Source organism: Salvia hispanica, chromosome 5 (assembly GCF_029641045.1).
Source record: "Salvia hispanica isolate PSC_SH4W2 chromosome 5, Shi_PSC_v1, whole genome shotgun sequence".
Lineage (NCBI taxonomy): Eukaryota > Viridiplantae > Streptophyta > Magnoliopsida > Lamiales > Lamiaceae > Salvia > Salvia hispanica.
Genome location: NC_142696.1, coordinates 37,035,320 through 37,057,573, shown reverse-complemented (window position 1 = coordinate 37,057,573; position 22,254 = coordinate 37,035,320). Strand labels below are relative to the sequence as shown.

Sequence of the window (22,254 nt, the reverse complement as noted above, 5' to 3'; positions counted from 1 at the left end):
TGTAAAACATCTTATAAATGCACAAGCAAACACAATGTAATAAAAATAGTGATTCTATTCGTGCGAGACTGCTCGAATAATACTGAATCGGGTTAAAAGTGGATTGTAGAGTTTTACGTATACAAGCAAGATTCTATTCTCGCGAAACTTGCTCGAAACATGCTTTTCAGTATACCAAACCTAACAACAACGAGATGGACCTTGTGGAGAAGGCCAAGGCAGATTACTTCGCTGACGGGAAGAAGCACTTCAAGTACTTCGACGTTTGGAAGCTTGTCGAGAAGAGCCCGAAGTACACCGGTGGGGCAGAAGCGGCGGCGAAGAGAACCAAAGTTTCCGCCGCCAGACACTACTCTTCGAGCGAAGGAGGTTTGCCAATCGACCTCAACGTGACAGACAACGACTTCTTCCTCTCACCTCCTGGTACTCAAAGCCGTTCGATGGGCTCAAAGGCAGCAAAGAGAAAAGCAAATGGGAAGGCAACTGCGAGCTACTCCGCTATGCCGCCGCCGTCGCCCAATCCTTCCCTGGACAAGATATCAGACTCTAGGTCGAATATGAGTATTACGTTGCGGATGGGCCAGCTGACGAAGTTGACATCGAGGGATACCTCAACAATGTCGGAGTACGAGCTCGAATTGCACCGTGAGATGATCGAATACCTTCGCGCACAAATGAAGAAAAAGTAGTTCTTTTTTCTAGTGTTTGTAATTTTCTTTTTCTAGGATTTGTAAAAAAAAAATTCTAGGATTTGTAATTTTCTATTTTCCGACTGAACAATGAATTTTCCCGGTTTTAATTTACGAGTAAAATAGGTTGTAGTTGTGAATAATGCAAAATAATAGTTGCGGCTCGGGTTGGGACCTGCAGGGTTAGAGGAGTTTTGGGCCGAGACTTAAATCTAGGGGAATGATGATGTGGAGGGGACTTGCAGTCCGGATTTGGGCCGGGGTTATGGATGGTCTAAGCTGTCGAGCGATCAAGTGAACAACATCGGATTTTTGGGAAGAAGTATATCAGGTGGTTTGTGCCCTCATTTCCAACCTTGCATTTTGGCTTATGCTCATGTTTTATTGTTGCGCCTATTTCTTAGGCTTTTTGTAGTTGGTTGGTATTGGTTCTTCTTTTGTCTTTTGTTTTGTTGGATTATTGTTGAGATGTGTTGGTGGTTGTATTTTCTGTTTTAATTGTTTGCGGTGTAGCTTTTGACCTCTTGTCTTGAACCTTTATTTGCTCGAGTCTTTTCAATTTAAGGAAAAAAAAACAAGATTAAACAATGGGAGATCTAAGAATTTGACTAGTGTTTAGGGGATTCCTAAATTTCAATTCGATAAATGGGATTAAATGTCATCCACAATTCCACGTGAGGTGAAAAGTTTGTGATTTTTTTGATCAATACTACTCCCTCCGTTCCATAGTAATGGAGGCAAAACTTTTCGGTACGAAAATTAAAAAAAAATTGTGTTAGGTGAGTTAAGTAAAGAGAGAATAAAGTGAAAAATGAAAAAAAGGTAGAGAGATGAAGATAGAAAAAAGTAAGAGAGAATAAAGTGGGTGTGAAAAAATGTGATGACTTTTACTAAAAAGGGAAATGACTCTATTACTATGGAACGGACGGAAATGGAAAAATGTCCCTATTAATATGAAACGGAGGGAGTATTTCTTATCAATTCCACTGTATTTTTATGAAATCAATAAAGTATTTACTTGATGATTAAATCACAATTATAAATAGGATATAAATATAAAATCAATCATCGCTAATTCTTGGAAGTAGGGGTGGGAATACGGGTATCCGTGGATACCCGACCCGAAAAAACCGGGTATCCAAACCCGAAAATCATCAAAATGTCTATCCAAAACCCGCTCCGATATATTTTCGGATACTCCAATACTCGCCGCGGTATCCATATCCGACGTATCGGGTATCCAAATACCCAACTCTTTACATGTGTTAATAATTAATAAAAAAATTAAATTTTATATATTAATAGAAATATAGAAATATGTATATTGACTAATATCTTTAATGTTTCATTTATTTTGTAGTATAAAACTAAAAAAAATGGATCACTTTTATTTTAAAGTATAAGATTATATTTAATGCAAAATGGCTAAACATAATTTAAAATATCCTTTAAATAATATATTGGATATTCGGGTAATACCCGATACCCATTCGGGTTATCCAATACCCGATTTATCTTATATTTCAATACCCAATCCCACACCCAATTCCATAAAATTGGATATTGGGTATCCAAATCCGGCAAATATCGGGTCGAGTACGGGTAAATCCAATACCAGATATCCGTATTCCCACCCCCTACTTGGAAGCCAGAGCTCTAAGAAGAATGCTGAGAAGAATCACTCAGTTTATCCATCACCGCAATATCCAAACCTTTATATCAATCCGATTAAACAGAAATTTCTCAATCCACCAATCAGCGAAGCTCCATTCCTTCCCTCCTAATTCAAACATCGCAGCATCCAGTTTCAACCTGAATCATTCGCCATCGCAACAAATTCACGGACAGGGCCACGACATGAGATTCATGGAATACGATGCTCTGCTACGGGATTGCGTGAGCCGGAAGCATGTGAAAGCAGGCCAAACGGCTCAATCCCACATGATTAAAACCAGTTATGCTCTCCGTGTCTACTTTGGCGGGAGGCTTATCGTCTTGTATTTGAAATGCGGGTGTTTGGCTGACGCGCAAAAGGTGTTCGACGAAATGCCACACAGAAATGTAGTGTCGTGGACCGCGATGATTTCTGGGTATACCAAGAGCGGGTTTTACAACGAAGCTTTGCATCTCGTTTTGGAGATGCTAAGATCAGGTATTCTGAAATTATGAATTATAAATTTATTGTTACTTATAAGATTATGAACAAATTAGTAGGGATTATTGAACTTAAATTTTTTATTTTTATACTTATAAGCAGTTTAGGAGATTTACCAAACACTTTACAAGAGTTTATTTAAGGGATTATAAGCTCAGCCAAACATCCTCTAAGTTTGTTTTTAGATAATGTAGTTCTTCAAACATGATCACTTTGGCATTCTTGCTTTCCCTTATAGCTATGAATGATGATATGTTGTGATAGTTTTCAGGTACCAATCCGAACGAGTTCACTTTCGCTACAGTGGTTAATCTTTGCACGAGTGCTTCCCAGTTCGAATGTGGAAGACAAATCCACTCACTTATAGTTAAGAGCCCTTTTGAATCCCACATATATGTTGGTAGCTCACTTCTAGACTTGTATGCCAAATCTGGAAATATCCATGAAGCGCGGCTTGTGTTTGAAGGTTTACCAGAGAGAGATGTGGTTTCATGCACTGCTATTGTTTCGGGTTATGCTCAACTAGGATTTGATCAAGAGGCTCTTGATCTGTTTTGTGAGTTGCAGAGCGAAGGAATGTCTTTTAATTATGTTACTTATGCTTGTGTTTTGACTGCACTTTCGGGGCTTGCTGCGTTCGAGTATGGAAGGCAAATGCACGGCCGTGTTCTCCGATCTCACCAATCCTTCTACATTGCCGTTGAGAATTCTTTAATTGATATGTACTCAAAATGTGGGTACCTGGTTTACGCTAGGAGGATCTTTGATGCAATGTGCGAAAGAAGTGTTATCTCGTGGAACGCAATGCTGGGAGGGTATGGCAGACATGGAGACGGGGAAGCTGTAGTCGAGTTATACAGTAAGATGAAGAAAGAGAATAAGATCAAGGCTGATGGCACGACTCTTTTGACAGTACTATCCGGGTGCAGTCACGGAGGAATGGAACAAATAGGCCTCCAATTCTTTGATGAGGTAGCATCGGCGGGTGGTGTTGATCTAGGTATTGAGCACTATGGCTGCATTGTCGACTTACTCGGGCGTGCTGGTCAGCTAGAGAGGGCGTTGCATTTCGTGAAAGAGATGCCTCTCAAACCGAATGCTGCTATCTGGGGTTCACTTCTGGGTGCGTGTAGGGCTCACCGGGACTTCCAAGTTGGGAAAGTTGCCGCCGATCGTCTTCTCGAGATAGAGCCGGAGAATGCAGGAAACTACGTGATGCTTTGTAATGTATACGCGTTAGACGGGAGGTGGCACGAGGTGAGGAAAGTGAGGCGGTTGATGAAGGAGAAGGCGGTGGTGAAGGAGCCGGGGAAGAGCTGGATCACGTAGGGACAAACCCTTCACACGTTCTATGCGGGCGATCGATCCCGTCCCGACAGTGAGGAGGTGCTGTGTAAAGTAGGGGAGATGTCGGATCGGGTGAAGGCAGCCGGATACACTCCAGACCTGAGTTCCGATGAGCAGAAGGGGAGAACCTTGCTTGGGCATGGTGAGAAACTAGCCCTAGCTTTTGGTATGATGAATGTTTGTGAAGCAAGGCCTATACGCATAATGAAGAATCTAAGGATTTGTGTTGATTGCCATAGCTTTGCAAAGTTTGTATCCCAAGTTTATAGAAGGGAATTGTTTATCAGGGATAAAAGCAGGTTTCACCATATTGTAAATGGAAAGTGTTCTTGTAGAGACTATTGGTAAGACTTCTTTTTTCAATGACACAGAAATTCATAACTGTTTCTTGGACTCTTACTAGCTTCCTCGCCGTCGTCATCCACGGACCCGGGCTCAACAAGAAGCCCGAAGCCCAACTCCCGACTTTTTAAGGTAGAAACGCCTCAACTAACCTGCTAACTTGGGGCAGAGGGAGTATCTCTCTACACTAGTAAATTCAGCAATACAACATAAAAAGATGATCAAGTTACAAATTCCACAATAATAATGTTATTCAACAGCTTGTACACACTGCACCAAACCAAAGTAATCAACCCTAGCCGATTTGACACACGACTCCACAGTTTCCACAAACCACAATCTCTCCCCCTATCTTTGCCCCCCAAACACCACCCAACAAAGTCTGGAGACGCGGACAATCGGCAAGACTTACATGACGAACCATCACCGGATACATAAATAGAAGAGCAACGCGAAAGCCTCTCAGATCTTGTCGAGCTTATCGGCTTTAACCAGAGGGTTTGCCTTTGCGATGGCTTCTTGAGCGGCCGACCGGTAGTCGAATGGGCACTCATGTTTGTCTGAGTAGCGGTGCACCGAGCAGAAGAGATTTCCGCACTTGCAACTGAAACCGGTCAGGCCCACACGCTTGCGGCAGGTGGTGCACCTGCTTGGTCCCTCCTTTGGCTTCGGCTCGCTCGGCACTGGGTCAAGGGTCGGACGAGGGGAGTCGAGTTTTAATTCGACTTCCACAGTCACTGCATCAGCAGGGAGGGGCTCCTTCTGTTTGATGCTGCCATTGACCATGTTCTCAATGGATGCCGCGGCAAACTGGGCCTGCTGCTGTTTCAAGACCATGTCTTTATGGCACTTCGAGCACATGTTCATCGTGGCAGCGCTTCCGAAGAAGCCGCAGTTGTTGATGCAGAGAATCGGGCCTTCTCGAGGTTGGTAGCCGGTCTCCTTGGAGGACTCCATTTATGCAAGCTTCTGCAATGCACCAACACAAGCGCCCAATGCGATAAGACTTTCTTACTATTAATTGAGCTCGCAAATCACATCAAGACAACAAAAGTCACATGTATTACAAGCATCATCAACACTATGCTCAAATTCAATCCCGTCTTAACCCAGTCAGTGGTGGATGAATTTCCATCACTAGGTGAATTTCAATCTTGTAATATCTGCATTCACCCCCAATTACAAGAATGCAACGTGAAAGAGACTAGATATAGTTTTTAAGATTTTCGACAAAATGCTCAAGAATGTTAAAAGCTTCTCAAAAGCAGCCCGAGTAACATGCACAGACCAATTTAAACACCCTATAATCATGCAATTTTGTAATAATCAATCAAATAAAAATCCCAAAACATGGACAGGATGTCAGTGGAGCTATATTAGACAACCCAAGGGGAAATCTACAGCTTGTTATCCAACCAAAAGTTGCTTCATTTTCACACATATATACTGCATCAGGAAACAAGTTTTCAGAAAGCTACTTCAAAAATCCTTGACCGAAGGCAGCCCACACTACCTATATTATCGACTTCAATAGCATGATATTACTGATGCAGTTACCGGTCTAAATTTAATACTACTCCATAAATTGTTTCAAACTATGTTGCATTGTAATAATAAGAGAAAATCCGGCTAGTTCAATAACCTCAACACTATTTCAAGAGCACAAGCATAGCAAAAACAAATCATCATAACAAAAGGGACCTGAAATATCAATAAAATAACCTATATATTCACTGGATGCTATATCTATCCATCATCTACATGTGATTCCTCACCCCACACCAACCCTATCAATATCATTCCAAATGATTTCTTCAATACCCTATATCTAAATCATCTAAAGAAACATTTAAAAAGGAATAAGGCAGGAATACAATTATCCTATTCACCAATTTATTCTGAAATAGCACACCTAAATCATCATCTGATAAACACTAAAAGAGACACCACTTTTACAATCAAATCAAGAAAAACATGAATAACACAGCTGATAACAAAACCAAATTCATCCTCTTTTCTCAAAATCGATCTAAAATTCATGAGTCAATCAAATTTAGCACAAATAAAACGCATGCACTATAAAACTTGCAGAAGCCAAATATCACAAAAAAAACCCAAATCAGAATAAAAGCAGACCTAAAAAGCTCCAAACATCTAATAAGCTCCTAAATCCCCAAATCAATCGATAAAAATTCAATCTTCCGGAATCAATTACAGGTCCACAACAAAAAGAAATCGAAAACCTAATGAAAATGAAAATCTAACCTTCCAATTGATAAACAAAGAGGCGTTAGGGCGATCGTAGGTTAGAAAAAAAATAAAAATAAACGAGCAATAACTTAATTATATGTATTTCCTAACCCACAAGAAAAGCAATAGAAGAGAAGGTTGAAGACGCAAAAGATTCAATTTTTGGAAGCAACACAAAGAACCCTTGCGCAGATCACTGAATCTGAGTCTAATACAATCGAAAAATGCAAACGGGGATAAATAATACCTTAATCAAAGAGATAAATGGAGCAATTTGAGAGGTGGGGAGAGACCTCGATATTGAATTATGATTTAAATTAATTCCGCTGTATCTGCATTTATTCTATTCGAAAACAGAGGAAAAAGGTGACAGTGAGGAATTAGAGAGAGGGTCGGTGCCATTTACGTATTTTGCCCTCACCAAACTTTGTTCTTACCATTTTGCCATCGCTCCACGATTAATTTATTATTACTAATATTTTATACTACCAATAATCACTACTCATCATATACTACTAATTGTTACTAGTCTAAATTAATGGAATTTATGTGCATTTAAATAACAAATGAATGCATTTTTGACCTCAACTATTTTTGCTCGAACAACTCATTAAGTCAAATTTCGGTAATATTAGCTTGTTTGAGGAGTACATATGATCATCGAAATCAACTTTTAAGGAATTATTGTAAATTAAGTATTGAGTAAATTGGTTTATTTAATGAAAAGTGATTTAGAAACATGTATTTGCTTCAGTAAGATATTAATCTAGAATATTTTATCATTTTTTTTTATTTTTAGTTAATTATGAAATTTTCAATATCTATTAAGATTATAATAACATTTGATTATGAAATTCTAAAATACAACGAATCATATATATTCTTCAACAGTCTAATCTAAGTCCAATCGTATGCTTGAATTCCCTTATTTCACTTCAATTCATAATTAATTACATAAAAGTCGTAGATACATATATATTGTGCATAAATATTAGTACTACTTCCTTTAAGTAAATTTAAGTGTGTCTCATTTAATTTAGGCGATATAGATGACTTCCTTTAATTTGATGTTCATTAAAATATTCTTTTGATATCAATTCTTACACAAAAATAATGACAATGGTAAATAACAGAATTAATATACCTACAAAAGCATGTGAAAATTATATATCTACTGCTCCTACTATTTTTTAGAATGGAAAATACTACTTCTAGTTAACAAAAAATCAAGGTATAGTAATCTGATATTTTAGTTATAAGAAATTTAAACGAAAAATGCAAATACTATATTCCAATTAGATTTGACCAAAATACAAAAAAATATATTTGAGAAATACCATGTACTATCATGCATTTCGAATGAAATATCATGATACGATTATTTATACGAGAATGTCATGAAACGATTTAAAATTGATATGTATAATTATGTAATAGATGAATTAAGATTTTGACATGGTACTTAAATTTGAAAATATTATGTCATGAATTAGACATTTTATTCGAAATATACTAATACTAAGTATATAAATATGTGAATACTGGATAAATGTATTTTTTTATAAGGATATATAATTTAATTTAATTTTATAGTTTAAGTTAACCAGTTCCAAAAGAGGTATGATATATATTAATGAAAGTATAAAATATAATTATGAAAAGATAAGAGCATTGTGATTTAGAGACATGTGTCAAAAAATTATTGTACTAAAAGTAAAATTAATCGAACTGAATAAATTAGTAAATTTACAGAGTTATGATTCATTCCAATAGTAAACTTGTAATTACAGTAGGAGTAGTAGGAGTATATTTGAATTCAACAATAAAATTGAATATTCGTCCAGTCCACAGCAAGGGCATAATCGTAATTCCGAAAGCCCAAGAATGAGTATGAAGTGCAGTTGCAATTGAGAAGCTCGGAAAATGGCGGCAGCAGCTGCTCTGAGACCGTATAATCGGGTTGTAATTAGTGAATGCTTGGAAGAAAGTATTTATGGAGTGATTTAGAGCATCCGCAATGGTCGGCTAGCGACCGGCTAGCCGATTCGTCGCGCTGGCCGATCGGCTAGCCGAACCATTGCAGTCGGCGAGAGCGAAATCGGCGAGCCGATCGGCGTGGGCTGGCCGATCGCTCGGCGCTGGCCGATGCGCTGGCCGCCATTGTGGCGGCCCGATCGACCAGCGATCGGCCAGCGCCGAATTTTGTTTTTTTTTTTAATTCTTTTTTTAAATTTTTCTTTTAATTCTTTTTTAAAAAAAATTTAATTCTTTTTTTTAATTTTTGAAAAACTATATAAACACGATTTTCTTTATCTCTAAATTTCTGTACAAGAGCAACATCCAGCGATGGACAACAACAACTAGCCCAATACAAAATTAAGACCTAAAACAGAAACATGTCATACCGTCGGGCCGGGGGCCTCTCCGCGCCCCCGGACCCCCATGGCAAGGGGGCGTCGCCCCCTTTGACCCCCTGACTCGCTGACCGGGCAGCGAGACCCCCGTTCGGCTAGCGGCAAACTAACACAAATTCAAGGCATACTAACATTTTTTATGTATTTTTTTAATAAATTAGTGAGGAGTAGAGTGGGGCGGTGGCTCGTGTGTGGAAGCCCGGATTTTTTTTATCTATGTAACTTTTTTAAATGCAATTAATGAATTTTCCCGTATATGTGTCGTAAATTTAATTCCGTAATTTAATCGTAATTTTAATTCCGTAAATGTAGTATATTTTGAATTATTTTTATTGCGGCTGGCCTATGGCTGGCCTAAATCTGATGTGGCAGGTGAATTTTTTAGTGTTGCTGACGTGGCAGGGGAGAGAATGGCTGGCCTAAGCACCATTGCGGATGCTCTTAACGTGCAGTTGGGTGTGGAATATGAATTGGTTAATACCTTCGTACATACTTGTTAATTCATGTGCAAGTATCTGGGGTGGTTGTTAGTTTCTTCTATTCCCAGAACTAGTATTTGAGGATTGAATTTGCTGTTAATATGCGATTCCACATTGCTGTTCTGCAATGTATCAACATGCCTTGCTCTCACAATATCCAATTCCCAGACTGAAAGGTAGAAATGTATCCAGATGGATGTTTCTACTTCTTTGTTATCAGCTCAAACGTTGTTTTTGTGCAAATCTTCACTCTCTATTGTTTAGATTGTTAGTAGTATGTGTTTCAGTGTTTGGTTGGGCCTATATAATACCAACATTAGAGTCTTTGGAAACAAACATCAACCTAAGTGCTTGGGCCTCATATTCTCATATTTTCCTACCTCGTGTTTCCTTGTCCTTGTGTATCTCAAAATCAGGCATTGATAACGCAGAGAGTTTTCCGACATGGAAATCAGCCTGACAGATTTTTAAAAATGAATACCAAAGTGAGTATTTGGGGCTGATATTCATGTTCACTCTCCCCTGTATATTTCTCAACTCGCGTTTTCTTGCATGCAGCATGCCTACATTATACCAACACAAGGTAGAGAATTTTGAAAAACAAACATCAACTTACACAAGGTATACAAGTTTTGTTTAACTTTGATGTCTCTTCTTCTTTTGCTTCCATCCCTTGCATATTTTTCTAATTCGCGTTTTCTTGCTCAGATGCTGTTGTTGCTCCACTAAAATTTTCTAGTACTACAGTAGGAACCTGCATTGCATTTGAGTTTCCATTGCATTTCACCATTTCGTCGAAGCAATGAAGCACTCCACAAGGGCTCAATGATGAGCTAAAAACTGTTGCGTTATTTTTCTATGCGATCTCAAGATCATTTTTGTTACATATTTTTACTTATTGAAATATTCCTTCTTTGCAGTTTCTGTTGTATCATTGAAGTTTGGCTATTAGTAAGATGCAGCCGTGCATGCCCGACCCCATCGACGTTCTGCATCGTTGCAACTTGCAAACTACTACATTGTTACGGTGACTTGAATATGCACTTCTTTAAATATTGTAAGCAAACTTGACTAATTTCAAGTATACAATGTGTGAGTCTTGAATCAGATTATCCAAACACTAAAAATTTATGCCATTAGATGAGTTTGAACTTGTATCAGATCATTCAAACACTACAAATTTATGCCATTAGATATGAGTTTGAACACAATTCATTATGAGGGGCGAACAACGAGCAAGAAATGTATAAACCATATACGATGATCAGTAGAGTAAATGCAGAAACATGAGAATAAAATGATGCAGCAAGATGTGAAAAAGATGGGCAACTTACAAATTCCACAATAATGTTATTCAACAAAGAAGAGCAAATAACAACTTGCACACTGCAACCAAACCAAAGTAACCCTAGCCAATTGAAGCACGACTCTAGAATAAGCAACAACCCACAATCACCATCAACCCTCCCCTTCCCTTCTTTTCTCCCTACACCACCCAACACAAGTCTAGAGACACAGCACAATCGGCATAGACGAACCATCGACATTTTAAAGATAGCAAATTATCATACTAGGGCCCAGTGACCTTTTAGATCTTGTCCAGCTTATCAGCTTTAACGAGCGGGTTCGCCTTTGCTATGGCGTCCTGAGCAGCCGACCGGTAGTCGAACGGGCACTCATGTTTGTCTGAGTAGCGATGGACCGAGCAGAAAAGGTCCCCACACCTACAGCTGAATCCAGTCAATCCCACGCGCTTGCGGCAAGTGGTGCACCTGTTTGGCCCCTCCTTTGGCTTAGGCTCTGAGCTCTGGCTTGATGCCAGATCAGGGGTCAGTTGAGGAGAGTCAGTTTTTAATACAACTGGCTTAGCCTTCACGTTCACCACATCAGCAGTAAGAGGCTCGATCAGATTGCTGCTTGAGCTGCTGCCATTGACCATGTTCTCGATGGATGCGGCGGCAAACTGGGCCTGCTGCTGTTTCAAGACCATGTCTTTATGGCACTTGGAGCACATATTCATCGTAGCAGCACTGCCGAAGAAACCGCAGTTGTTGATGCAAAGAATTGGGCCTTCTCGAGCTTGGCAGCCAGTCTCCTTGGAGGATTCCATAGATCCAATTCCTACAAAGGCAAGCAACAAATGTGAAGAAGGTCTCCAATGGTAGTCGGGATCATGTACCTTAAGCCAAGTATAATAACAACACAGCTACAGACATCAAATAGCCCAGCTCAAACTCACTTTCATTTTGAAACAAGCAACCACCTAAGAATTTTTAGAACTTCGTAAATGCAGCTCAATAAACCTACACGTAAGTGAAGACCACAAAACATCTATACCAGCTTTGGAAAATTTATGCACTAAGCCGTAACACACATCCCATGTATTTATGCATTAAGCGGTAAAATGAAATTTTTTCAAACAACATTAGACAACCAGCACCAAAGAAGTCATTAAAAGGTCACATTTTATTATCAAAACTGGCTAAAAAAGTCTCCTTTTTGACCCATCTCACCGTTACTGCAGCATGAGACGGGTTTTGAGGCAGGAAGTTTAATCACATCCTCAACCATAAAAAGGAGCCCAACAGCTTAATCAATTGAGCATTAAAAGTTCAGTACCATGAAAAGACTATACTTTTTCAAATAAAAACAAAGATGAACCCGATTTACAGAATTTCAACAAGATGAGAAAAAATAATCCCCCAGTGAGATGAAATCCTCTACAAGTGACAAGTGAGCAACATTGACAACATTTTATAGAGGATAGCCATATGACGAAGGTCATCAGAACAAAGGGACCAACTCTGAATTATGTAAGTGAAATATCAATTAAAATGTGCACATCAATAACCATAACCTTCGAAATTGACCAGTCTGCTATACACCTAGTGTTCCCATATGATTTCTCAACATAAATAATCGATTAGAGTCATCCACGAGCATAAATAAATATCATAGAGTTACTATTCTCGTCATTCAATATAGTATAAGCTTTAATTCATTTCATTCAATACCAAATATATAATCATCTATTCGAGAGCATGAGAAGGGAGCAACAGAATTCATCTCAAATATATAATCATCTATTCGAGAGCATGAGAAGGGAGCAACAGAATTCATCCCAAAAAGCTAGTAAACTAGAGAACAACATAATACCTTCATAAACAAATCAAGAAAAATATCAGCAATAAAATTGAGAACACAACCAAATAAAGCCTTCTGGATACGCGATTCCATATGGAAAATAACAGGACTCTATTTAGCTTGTCACAAGAAAAACCCACAATTGATATATCATGTATAACTCCTTTACCCTAAACCTAAAATTCCCAAATAAACTCAAAAACATAAACATTAATCAATAATTATACCGAATCAATCAAAGCTTCACAACATCAATTAATCATCAAGGCAATTCCTAAAAAAAATGAAAAAAACCTTAGCAAAAAAGACGGGAATTTTCACCTTCCGAGATGACAAACAAAGAGGCGTTAGGGCGATCTTAAGTTAATGAAAATATCAAAGAAATTTTGTGATATTTATCCTGACCCACAAGAAAAGCAACAAAAAGGAAGGGAGCGGAAGGCAAAAGATTCAATTTTTCACATAAATTACAAAGAACCCTCGCGCAGATCAGTGGATCTGAGTCCAATAAAAATGGGGAAATGGTAACAATTAATCAACAAACAAGAGGAAATAATACCTTAATCTAAATAGCTTAATTTAACAGATAATTGGATGAATTTGAGAGGTGAAGAGAGAAACACAGGGACCGGGTGGGAAGAGAGAGACGAAAATGAGGCCTTCAATTTGTTATTCAATTGTAATTTTATTTTCGTTTTTAAATTATGGTAAGGAAATGGGAGAAGACTCGTACATTCTGCCCTCACCAAACTCACGTTTTACCGATTTGCCATTGGGGAAATGTATTTTGATGATCTGTCTTAATTAAATTTGATTTTTTTTTTGTTTTTAAAAATATGTATTTTATTAGATATTTTTATTCGAGGTGGTGCCACGTCAGATCCATTTCAGCAGAAACTAAAATTCGAAAATTGCAATAATATATTTTAAAATGCTGATGATAAAGTATTTTTGAAAGTTTTGGGCATTATTCATTAAGCGAGTATGATTTTAAATTTAAAATGCTAATTACTCCGTACATTATATTATGATTTTATCATTTATGACATTGTCAAACGTGATTAGATATACTACTATATACTCAAATTCAATACAGTGGAGTAAAATTTAATTCATTTTGACCTTGACTAATTTAAACGCGCTGTTTAATTTTCATGATTAAGAATTTATGGCTAATGGGCTGAAATACTATTTAGGCAATTTATATTTTGACAAATAGGAGAGGCCCATTTGCTTGCTAGATTTTGTAATTCATCCAATTTAATAAACATTTATGAAACTTGAATCTCCATCGCGTTATTATATTTATAACTAAGTAATTAGTGAGCACAATAAGTGTCATATACATAAGAGTTAATATTTTTCTTCTACGTTGCCAAACAAAGATACCTATAGTGATGATTAGACTTTTCATAACCCAACTAATTTTTTTGTCAAGACTTAAGTCTTAAGAGATAAACATGTATTTTTGATTGGTCATTTATTTGTAACAACAAGTCATGATGAGACTAGAGGTGATATCTTGATTGAGAACTTCATATAGAATCTAAAGTTGAAAAAAAAATTAAGGGATTGAGATGTTGAATTTTGTAGTAGTGGGAACATAAACTTTTGCTATGTTCTATAGTTAGTGGTCTAAATTACGGAGTTTTATAAAAAATTACTATTAACCTTCGTTTTCTAAATCCAAATTAAAAACTCAATCAACTTACTTGATAGTGTGATCTTTGTGGCTTGATTTTGAATATGGCAATAATTTCTGCTTAGGAACGCTGCAGAAGTCGCTTGATTGAATGACAAAATTTTCTTCTGTGTAGAGACAAGATGTAACAATAAATTAAAAATTCTAGAGAACTCAAGATAGATTAACTCACAAAAATATCACTGTATTAATCTCAGACTATTTCTTCCATCACATTATGAAGTTTTTTTATAGGCATTAATTCTTGACATATACACAAATAAAATTTAAAGGAAATAAATTAGAAAATAAGAAATAAAACTAATTGATATAAGAAAAGATATTAAAATCATAATTGACTTCATATAGGAATTAATTCTTAATATATTCACAAATAAATTAAAAAGGAAGTAAAATTAAAAAGGAAAGTAATTAGACAATAAATAAATTTAAAAAAATTCGTAATTATATAAGAAAAGAATACTAAAAACGTATATAATTGATTTTTTTAATTTTTCATCCACACTGAGTATCACTACATCATTACTAGAACGGATAAGAGAGGCCAAAAATTAAAGCTCCGTAAATTTCGAAAGCCTTTATAATACTCCCTCCTTTTCTAAAAATTTGTCGCTATTTCCATTTTTGTCTATTTTTAAAAATTTATAACCTTTCATTTTTTCCATTTTTAGTAGTGGAATTCATATTCTATTAACATATTTTCATTCACATTTTATTATAAAACTAATATATAAAAATAGAACACGCATGTCATTAACTTTTTCAATCCACTTTTTATTACATTTCTTAAAAACCGTGTTAGATCAAATGGTGACAAATTATGAGGGACGGATGGAGTTAAAAAATTAAATCATGTTTTGAAGTTCATATGATATACTCTCTCTCCCTCTATTTCATAAGAATATACATTATTTTCTTTTTATCCTGTTTCATAAGAGTATGTATTTTCTAATTTTAGAACAAAAATTCTTTGTAATGGGAAACTCATACTCAACTAATAATATCTTAATTATTTTTTCTTTCTAACTCTTTTACTTTACTAATTATACGTAAACTCATTTATAATCTAAAATGTATACTGTTGTGGGATTGAGGAGTAATAGTCAATTTTATCACTTGATACATCAAGAGATTCACTCCCTCCATCCGGGACGAGGAGCTTTGATATGTCATTTCAGTTTATCCACAACTAAAAATCTTATTTTATTTTTATTATAAAATGACAAATAATATATTTTATTTATATTTTATTATTGTAAAATTAATATTTATTTATTTCTTCCGTCCTCATAAAATAGACAAACTTATAAATGATATGAATTTTAAGTGTAATTGGTAAAGTATGACAAAAATGGTAAAAGTAAGAAAGAGAGAAAATGAAATTGAAGGAATTTTGGTGGACTATGGAATCCATATTAGAAATGATGTGTATGATTATTATTTGTTAAAAAATTCATATTTATACTTGGTTTAATTCCCATATTAGAAATGATGTGTATGATTATTATTTGTTAAAAAATTCATATTTATACTTGGTTTAATTTTAGTGGACGTCCCAAAATAATAAATTAAGTTTATTTTTAGAGTATGAATGGAGTATAAAAATGAGAATTTCATTTATTTTATGTCATTATAGTACTGTATATCTATATGTCTGCTATATATGGGACTTAATTATAATCCTCACGAATCATTTCTCTGACGAGGCATTCTACTCATTGGTTAAAACAAGAAAAAAGGAATCGTTTATGGGGATGTAATCCATTAAAATGACTATATATAATAGGGAATCATTTTCAATTCTTAAATTGTGGAATGCACAGTATATTCAAGTGAATTCACATTTCACAGTTATGACAGAACTCTCATTTTTAAATCCACCACATCAAACAAAAATTTCATTCTATTTTACAATTTTATATTCCATCCGTCTATAAAAAATAATTTCATTTATAAATAATATGGATTTTAATTAAAAAATTAATAAAAGAAAGAAAAAGGGAAAAATAAGTAACATAAGAAACAGGGATAAAAAGTGGAATACAGTATTAGAGAAAGGAGTAAAAGTAAGTAAAATATTAAGGAGGAACTTTCCATTTTCAGAAATTATATCAACTTTTATAAAAATTTTGAAATGACAAAATGAGATTATTTTTCATAGACCGAGAGAGTAATTTCTTTTATAAATAATTTTTTGACGTAATTGTTATACTCATTATATACGTATCTATAAATTTGATTAACAGATATACAGATATTATGCACGTAATCAAATTTTGCAAATGTCAACATCGAAAACCACTTTCCTTTGATTAGCCTATATATCTGTATATATAATTTTTTATTTTATGTTTTGCTATCGTACGATATGCTGTTAATTGCCCTTCAAATTTTATCTTGACTTCGAAGGTGAATAAAGGTTAAAGATCTATATAGGGAATGGTGAAAGTGAAAAAATATAAGATGGGACTACTTTATTTTAGATAATGTTACCCTGTCGTTTCTAGTAGGTAAATTTGGAAAGATTCTTCTTTTATTTAGATCAAGGGAAGAGATATTGACGCAACGTTTTTTAATTAGACTAAGGAGGAGATATTGATTTTTAATATTATGAAATTTTTAAAAAGTTATATTTTTTTTCACAAATTTTAAAATTGGTAAATAATATTACGAACTTTATTTCGGATTTGTTTTTGTCCACGAATAAAAAAATTCACACAAATAATATTATGATACCGATTTTTTTTTTTGTAATTTCTCGACAACAATTCTGAGAGTTTCAAGTTTTTCAATCTTTGAAGATAGTTTTTCTTGAAGCACACTCTCCAAAATTGTTCTTCAATCTATTAAAATAACATGAATTTTTTTATTCGTGGGAAAAACAAATCCGGGGTAAAGTGATATTATTTGCCGATTTTAAAGTTCGTGGGAAAAACTCAACCTTTTGAAAGTTTCATGATATAAGATGTCAATATCCCTTAGATCAAGGTATAATATTGTTCTTGCTAATTTACAGTGGCAAGGATCACTTAAAAGTCCGTTTGAGCGGGATCGTGAGCAATCGGGTTGGTCATGGAAGACTAGCATGGAGGAAAGTTGCTCCACCACGTGCACAACTCCTTATGGTTTATTCTCCAATGACGGCTCAACACAAAGGAGAGATTATTCAGATTTGAACTCCCTGAGATTGAAGATAACTTGTGTGTCTTTTGCAAAGAAGAGCCAGAGACCGTTGATCATGTTATTTTCGGATACAGGTGCTCTAGTAGATTGTGGTATTTCTGTTGCGGCTGTTGGAATGTATCTCTTTGTTTTCCTATAGACCCAGTCTCATGCTTCCTCAGCTGGATGGACGCTCCTTTCATCAAATTTGATAAAAAGTTGTAGTGTTCCCTCTTCTATGTGACAACATGATCCGTTTGGTGGCTGAGGAACAAAATTGTTTTCGAGAAAATTGTCCCAAGTTGCGAAACTGAGAAGAGACTCTTACTGTGTAGGCTAGGTTCGTGGGCTAAGGGATGGTGTCCAGAGTTTCCATCTTTACCGGAGCAAATTTATGATGAGTTGAGCCGGGCTAAGGGACTGACATCAAGTATAAGACTAAGGTTGCAATCAAAAATCACTAATGAGGTTCGTCTTGCCCCCGGTTTGATGTAATGCTTTGTTGGCCTTGCTTGCTCGGTTGCTTGGTGGCTTTTTGCTTGTGGTGTGAGCTTTGGTCGTTTGTCTGTTTTTGCTTTTAGTTTTTTGTTGGTGCTTAGTTTTTTCGCTGGTCTTGGTAGGTTTGTATTTTTGTTGGGGAATTATTGTTGAACTCTTACTCACCATCTTTTAATTTGAATCTTTTTTTTATTAAAAAAAATAAAATAAAATAAGAATCACTTGAAAGTTAAAACATCCCCCGATACATTTTCTACTATACTAATAAAAGTTAAGACATGTGGAGTTTTTTACAAAATCTATAAAAAGAACTTTAATTCTAACTTTCCCATATTATCAGTATAAAAGGAATAAAATTTCAATTTTCTCAAATTTCATTATTATTTGAATTAAAATACAAGAAAAATGAAATGAATTAATGATAATCATCATAACATAGTGGTGTGTCTCATATATACAGGATTTTAATGATATATTTTCTACTTATATTTCTATATAGGAGTATTTGTTTTATAAGTTAAATTTGTATAACCATGACTACATATCACTTTTATTAAAACAATTCATTTAAAATACATTAATTAACATCGTGCATATAGATTCTCATCTTTTTATTACTCCATTTTTAAAAAATCATGATTTTTATTAATATACTATACGTATAAAATAGAGGTGTGAACAGTTTTTATAAAAATAAAAAAGATTAAATTTTACTCTCAAACTAATAAAATATGATTAGTGTAAAGTCATTCTTTGAAGAATTGGCTACTTAAAAGTACAAATAAATAAACGAAAACGAAAAATTTGATTCCCTTTTAAATTAAGTATACTAGGAAGTTTATTAGGAAAGTTGAAATTTGAATACTATTTATATTATAATAATGAACATCCACATGTCTAATTTTTATTAGCGAGTGTAGTAGGTGATGTATTAAGAAAGTTGAAATTTGAATCCTTTTCTATTATATTACGGATATTACATGTCTAATTTTTATTAGTACAGTAGGAGATATATTAGGAATGTTGAAATTCGAATACTATTTTTATTATTATAATGAATATTCACATGTCCAATTTTTATTAGTGTTGTAAAAAATGTACTAGGTGATTCCTACCGAAATTACAGGCACTTCGATAGATGGGAAAAAAATTTAAAATTGTTTCATATTCAAAAATAGAAATTGATTTTTTAATTATTTAATCAAAGATGAATGAATCTCATGTCACTCGATTACACCATCTGGGTTCGCTAACATTTTTGAGACAGATGAATGAGGAATGTTTATGAATTCAATCTATTAATACAAAAGGACATAGTGATTGAAATGCAATGAAGAAATTGAAGCCAAATGCATTAAAACACCAACTTATTTTGGCCTATTGTCATCCATTAAGTTATTTGGTTATTTCATATTAATGGCGCCAAATTAAAGTGACAAATAAAATCTCACCGATGTTTAAAGTTGAATCATATATAGTGCAAAATACAAGAGATTCGAATTGCTCAAATAAGATAATTGGTCATAATGTCATATAGTCTCAATATGTGAAGTATCTCAAGAATGAACAACTATGAAATTTTATAGTAGTAAATAAATAACATTCGGCGAATTAAGATACTATTTTTTAATATTTTGAAGCGGATCGTATATAAATATTCGATAAATTAAGTTACTTAATAATTAAATGTGATATCAAATACAAATCGAAGCGGTAACGGAACCACATTTATTAGTGGTGGGGCTATTAACCTCACCACAATTTCTTTGAATTATCCCTAATCATCCCACTTTATGTATAAAATACAAAAATATTAAGTTATGTCCATAGTCGCAAAATTTAGGCCCCTGCTTCAGAGCTAGGCTCCGCCTTCGGATAATTATTTTATCAATAAAAGGAAAAGTCAGACCACTGCAAGTAGCAAAACTCAGATTGCGAATTTTACAGTTAATATATCATGTAAATAAAATTAATGATATATAATAATCGTAATAATACCATAAATAATACTTGTACCAACAGCAATAATTTCTTTCAGTGCAATAAATCGCTTTGCCTCATGGTAAAGCTATTTCAGCCTACTACAACTGTCAATTTGGACTTTGATGCATATGCTTTATAAGAAGTACTAGTACTATAATTACTAGAATTAAGGATTAATTAGGGAGGAATGAGGATAGAGGAATACCGAAAGTTTTTTTTTTTTAGCAATTATATGTATATATTATACGTCTATTATAGGAGAGGGAAACTTAGTTATGCAACCTGTTGCCCCATTATTATTTTTTTGAAAAACCCATAAAAATAAAATAGAGTGAAATATGGGCTGGCTGACGATTAATTTCCCACCGACAAAATCTTAAATTCTTTTTATTTTTTTCGTGGTTTTTGGTTAAAAAAAAAAAGAAAAAAAACACACCAACAGACACTTAAGGGCCAATCCACAATATAATTGTGCCCCACCAATTTATATGAACGTTAAAAAAACAAATTTTCTATAGTGAAAAAACCAACTCTTTTGTCGCTCAACTTGACATTTTACCTCATTTACAATTTACTACTACTACTATAGAAATTAGTATGATGAGGGAATGATTTATTTATTTGATGGGATTTACTCCGTGTTAATCCCAATATCTAAATACTATAAAATAAACTTCATCTATAGAGCTTCAATCTTATCGTTAGTATATATACCAGGACTAATTAAATTTTATTGTCACTTAGTTTTCAAATATTTATCTTTAGGCCCTCATCATAACACTTAATAGCATAAACTAATTCAAACTTTTCAAAAAATAATCTTAACAAAATGGTGTCAAAATGTCTTCACCAATATCTAATAAAATAAAATGTAAAGAGCGAATGAGCTTAAAAACAAGAGATCTTTATTGAGAACATTTTGAATGCTAAAAAAGAAGGATAAAACGAAAGAAAATAGTCAAATCAATATTTTTGAAAATTGACGAATAGCTTGCTAATTAAATAACGACTGCATATAGATGATTTTTTTTCTCAATATATTTCCATTTTGCACACTCAAAACTTAGGTCGAAGTTAGATCAAACCTGCCCTATTTTAATTATTTCTCTAATCTACTCATTAGTACCGGGGCTCTTCTATTATGAGGTAGCAAAACAATTTTTGTGGTTTAATCATTTAATTATAAAGAAACCGTATAATACGAACCACATATATAATTGATGTCATCAATCGGATAAACATTGTTTGTAAAATTTAATTAATGAAATTGATATAATGATCGAAGCAAGCCAAATGATGTCAAATCAATGTACTAAGCATTGACAATTACATAGAGTAGCATTTAATTAGAATTGGTACAAATACATGCATCATTTGCAAGTTAACATATATTTTTCTATAATTAAGCATGGGGTCCTTGAATTTTGCCCTTTATCACAATTGAATTTTTATTGTTATTTCTTAGCATCCACTATTAATAAATAATTACGCATATTTGTCCACCTTTATACTTTATTAAATTTATTTACTGGTTGTAATTAGTGGTGGGGTTTGCTTGATTGTTTATAAAGAGCCTTTAACAAAATCATAATAGTATCATTAAAATTTCATAATTTTCTCTCTTTTTTCCTCGTGGGGAATCTTTTCCGGCCACTTTAAGCATAAGGGACAACTGATTAACAGAAAGTTGAATTTAACTAACTATGAGAGAAATAATCTCGTGTAAGTAAAAAACTAAATTAAAAATGTTGAGTTATAAATATGATACTATATCCTATGTGATATAGTGAGTCATGTGACAATGATGACGTTTAAGGTGACTCATATCATAATATAATCGATAAATCATGTAATATAAATATTATTAGGAAAAAAAGATACATGATTCGTATCTACAATCTACAAACATAGGCATAAGGGAACAACATATTAGAACAAAGAAATATGTAAAAAATAAATAAAACAAAGACTTCAACGTGGTGAGAAGATTTATAAAACCTTTTTTTTGGGATGAAGAATCTGATTGAAACTCTAGTGTTTTTCTTATTATAGGTAATATACATTTTTAAAATAGACAAAATTGGGTATT

General features: G+C 34.2%; 3 protein-coding genes across 8 annotated transcripts; 1 reads left to right on the top strand and 2 right to left on the bottom strand.

Moving 5' to 3' along the window:
* Positions 1-2,274: 2,274 nt before the first annotated feature.
* LOC125188306 (putative pentatricopeptide repeat-containing protein At3g13770, mitochondrial) lies at positions 2,275-5,504 on the top strand. Its single transcript, XM_048085081.2, has 2 exons — positions 2,275-2,841; positions 3,116-5,504. Exons 1-2 carry the CDS (start codon positions 2,355-2,357, stop codon positions 4,171-4,173), a joined length of 1,545 nt encoding a protein of 514 aa, XP_047941038.1. The 5' UTR covers positions 2,275-2,354; the 3' UTR covers positions 4,174-5,504.
* On the bottom strand, positions 4,737-7,160 carry LOC125188308 (zinc finger A20 and AN1 domain-containing stress-associated protein 8-like). Of its 4 annotated transcripts, none has more exons than XM_048085082.2 (2): positions 7,031-7,160; positions 4,737-5,502 (listed from the first exon to the last, which is right to left on the bottom strand). In XM_048085082.2, the coding sequence occupies exon 2, from the start codon at positions 5,488-5,490 to the stop codon at positions 4,996-4,998; it is 495 nt and encodes a 164-aa protein (XP_047941039.1). In that variant the 5' UTR covers positions 5,491-5,502; positions 7,031-7,160; the 3' UTR covers positions 4,737-4,995. The 4 variants fall into 4 exon arrangements, with proteins under 4 accessions (XP_047941039.1, XP_047941041.1, XP_047941040.1 ...); XM_048085084.2 differs by lacking the exon at positions 7,031-7,160 and adding an exon at positions 6,895-6,982; XM_048085083.2 differs by lacking the exon at positions 7,031-7,160 and adding an exon at positions 6,799-6,957.
* A 3,829-nt stretch (positions 7,161-10,989) lies between these two features.
* On the bottom strand, positions 10,990-13,507 carry LOC125189294 (zinc finger A20 and AN1 domain-containing stress-associated protein 8-like). Of its 3 annotated transcripts, none has more exons than XM_048086586.2 (2): positions 13,380-13,507; positions 10,990-11,797 (listed from the first exon to the last, which is right to left on the bottom strand). In XM_048086586.2, the coding sequence occupies exon 2, from the start codon at positions 11,784-11,786 to the stop codon at positions 11,265-11,267; it is 522 nt and encodes a 173-aa protein (XP_047942543.1). In that variant the 5' UTR covers positions 11,787-11,797; positions 13,380-13,507; the 3' UTR covers positions 10,990-11,264. The 3 variants fall into 3 exon arrangements, with proteins under 3 accessions (XP_047942543.1, XP_088915747.1, XP_047942544.1); XM_089059621.1 differs by lacking the exon at positions 13,380-13,507 and adding an exon at positions 13,115-13,369; XM_048086587.2 differs by lacking the exon at positions 13,380-13,507 and adding an exon at positions 13,142-13,369.
* Positions 13,508-22,254: the final 8,747 nt, after the last annotated feature.

Bases quoted from the DNA above. Each gene is read 5' to 3' on its own strand.
- LOC125188306 (XM_048085081.2), top strand. From the start codon at position 2,355: ATGCTGAGAAGAATCACTCAGTTTATCCATCACCGCAATATCCAAACC. The intron at 2,842-3,115 runs GTATTCTGAAAT...GATAGTTTTCAG, and splicing joins TTTGGAGATGCTAAGATCAG to GTACCAATCCGAACGAGTTC.
- LOC125188308 (XM_048085082.2), bottom strand. From the start codon at position 5,490: ATGGAGTCCTCCAAGGAGACCGGCTACCAACCTCGAGAAGGCCCGATT.
- LOC125189294 (XM_048086586.2), bottom strand. From the start codon at position 11,786: ATGGAATCCTCCAAGGAGACTGGCTGCCAAGCTCGAGAAGGCCCAATT.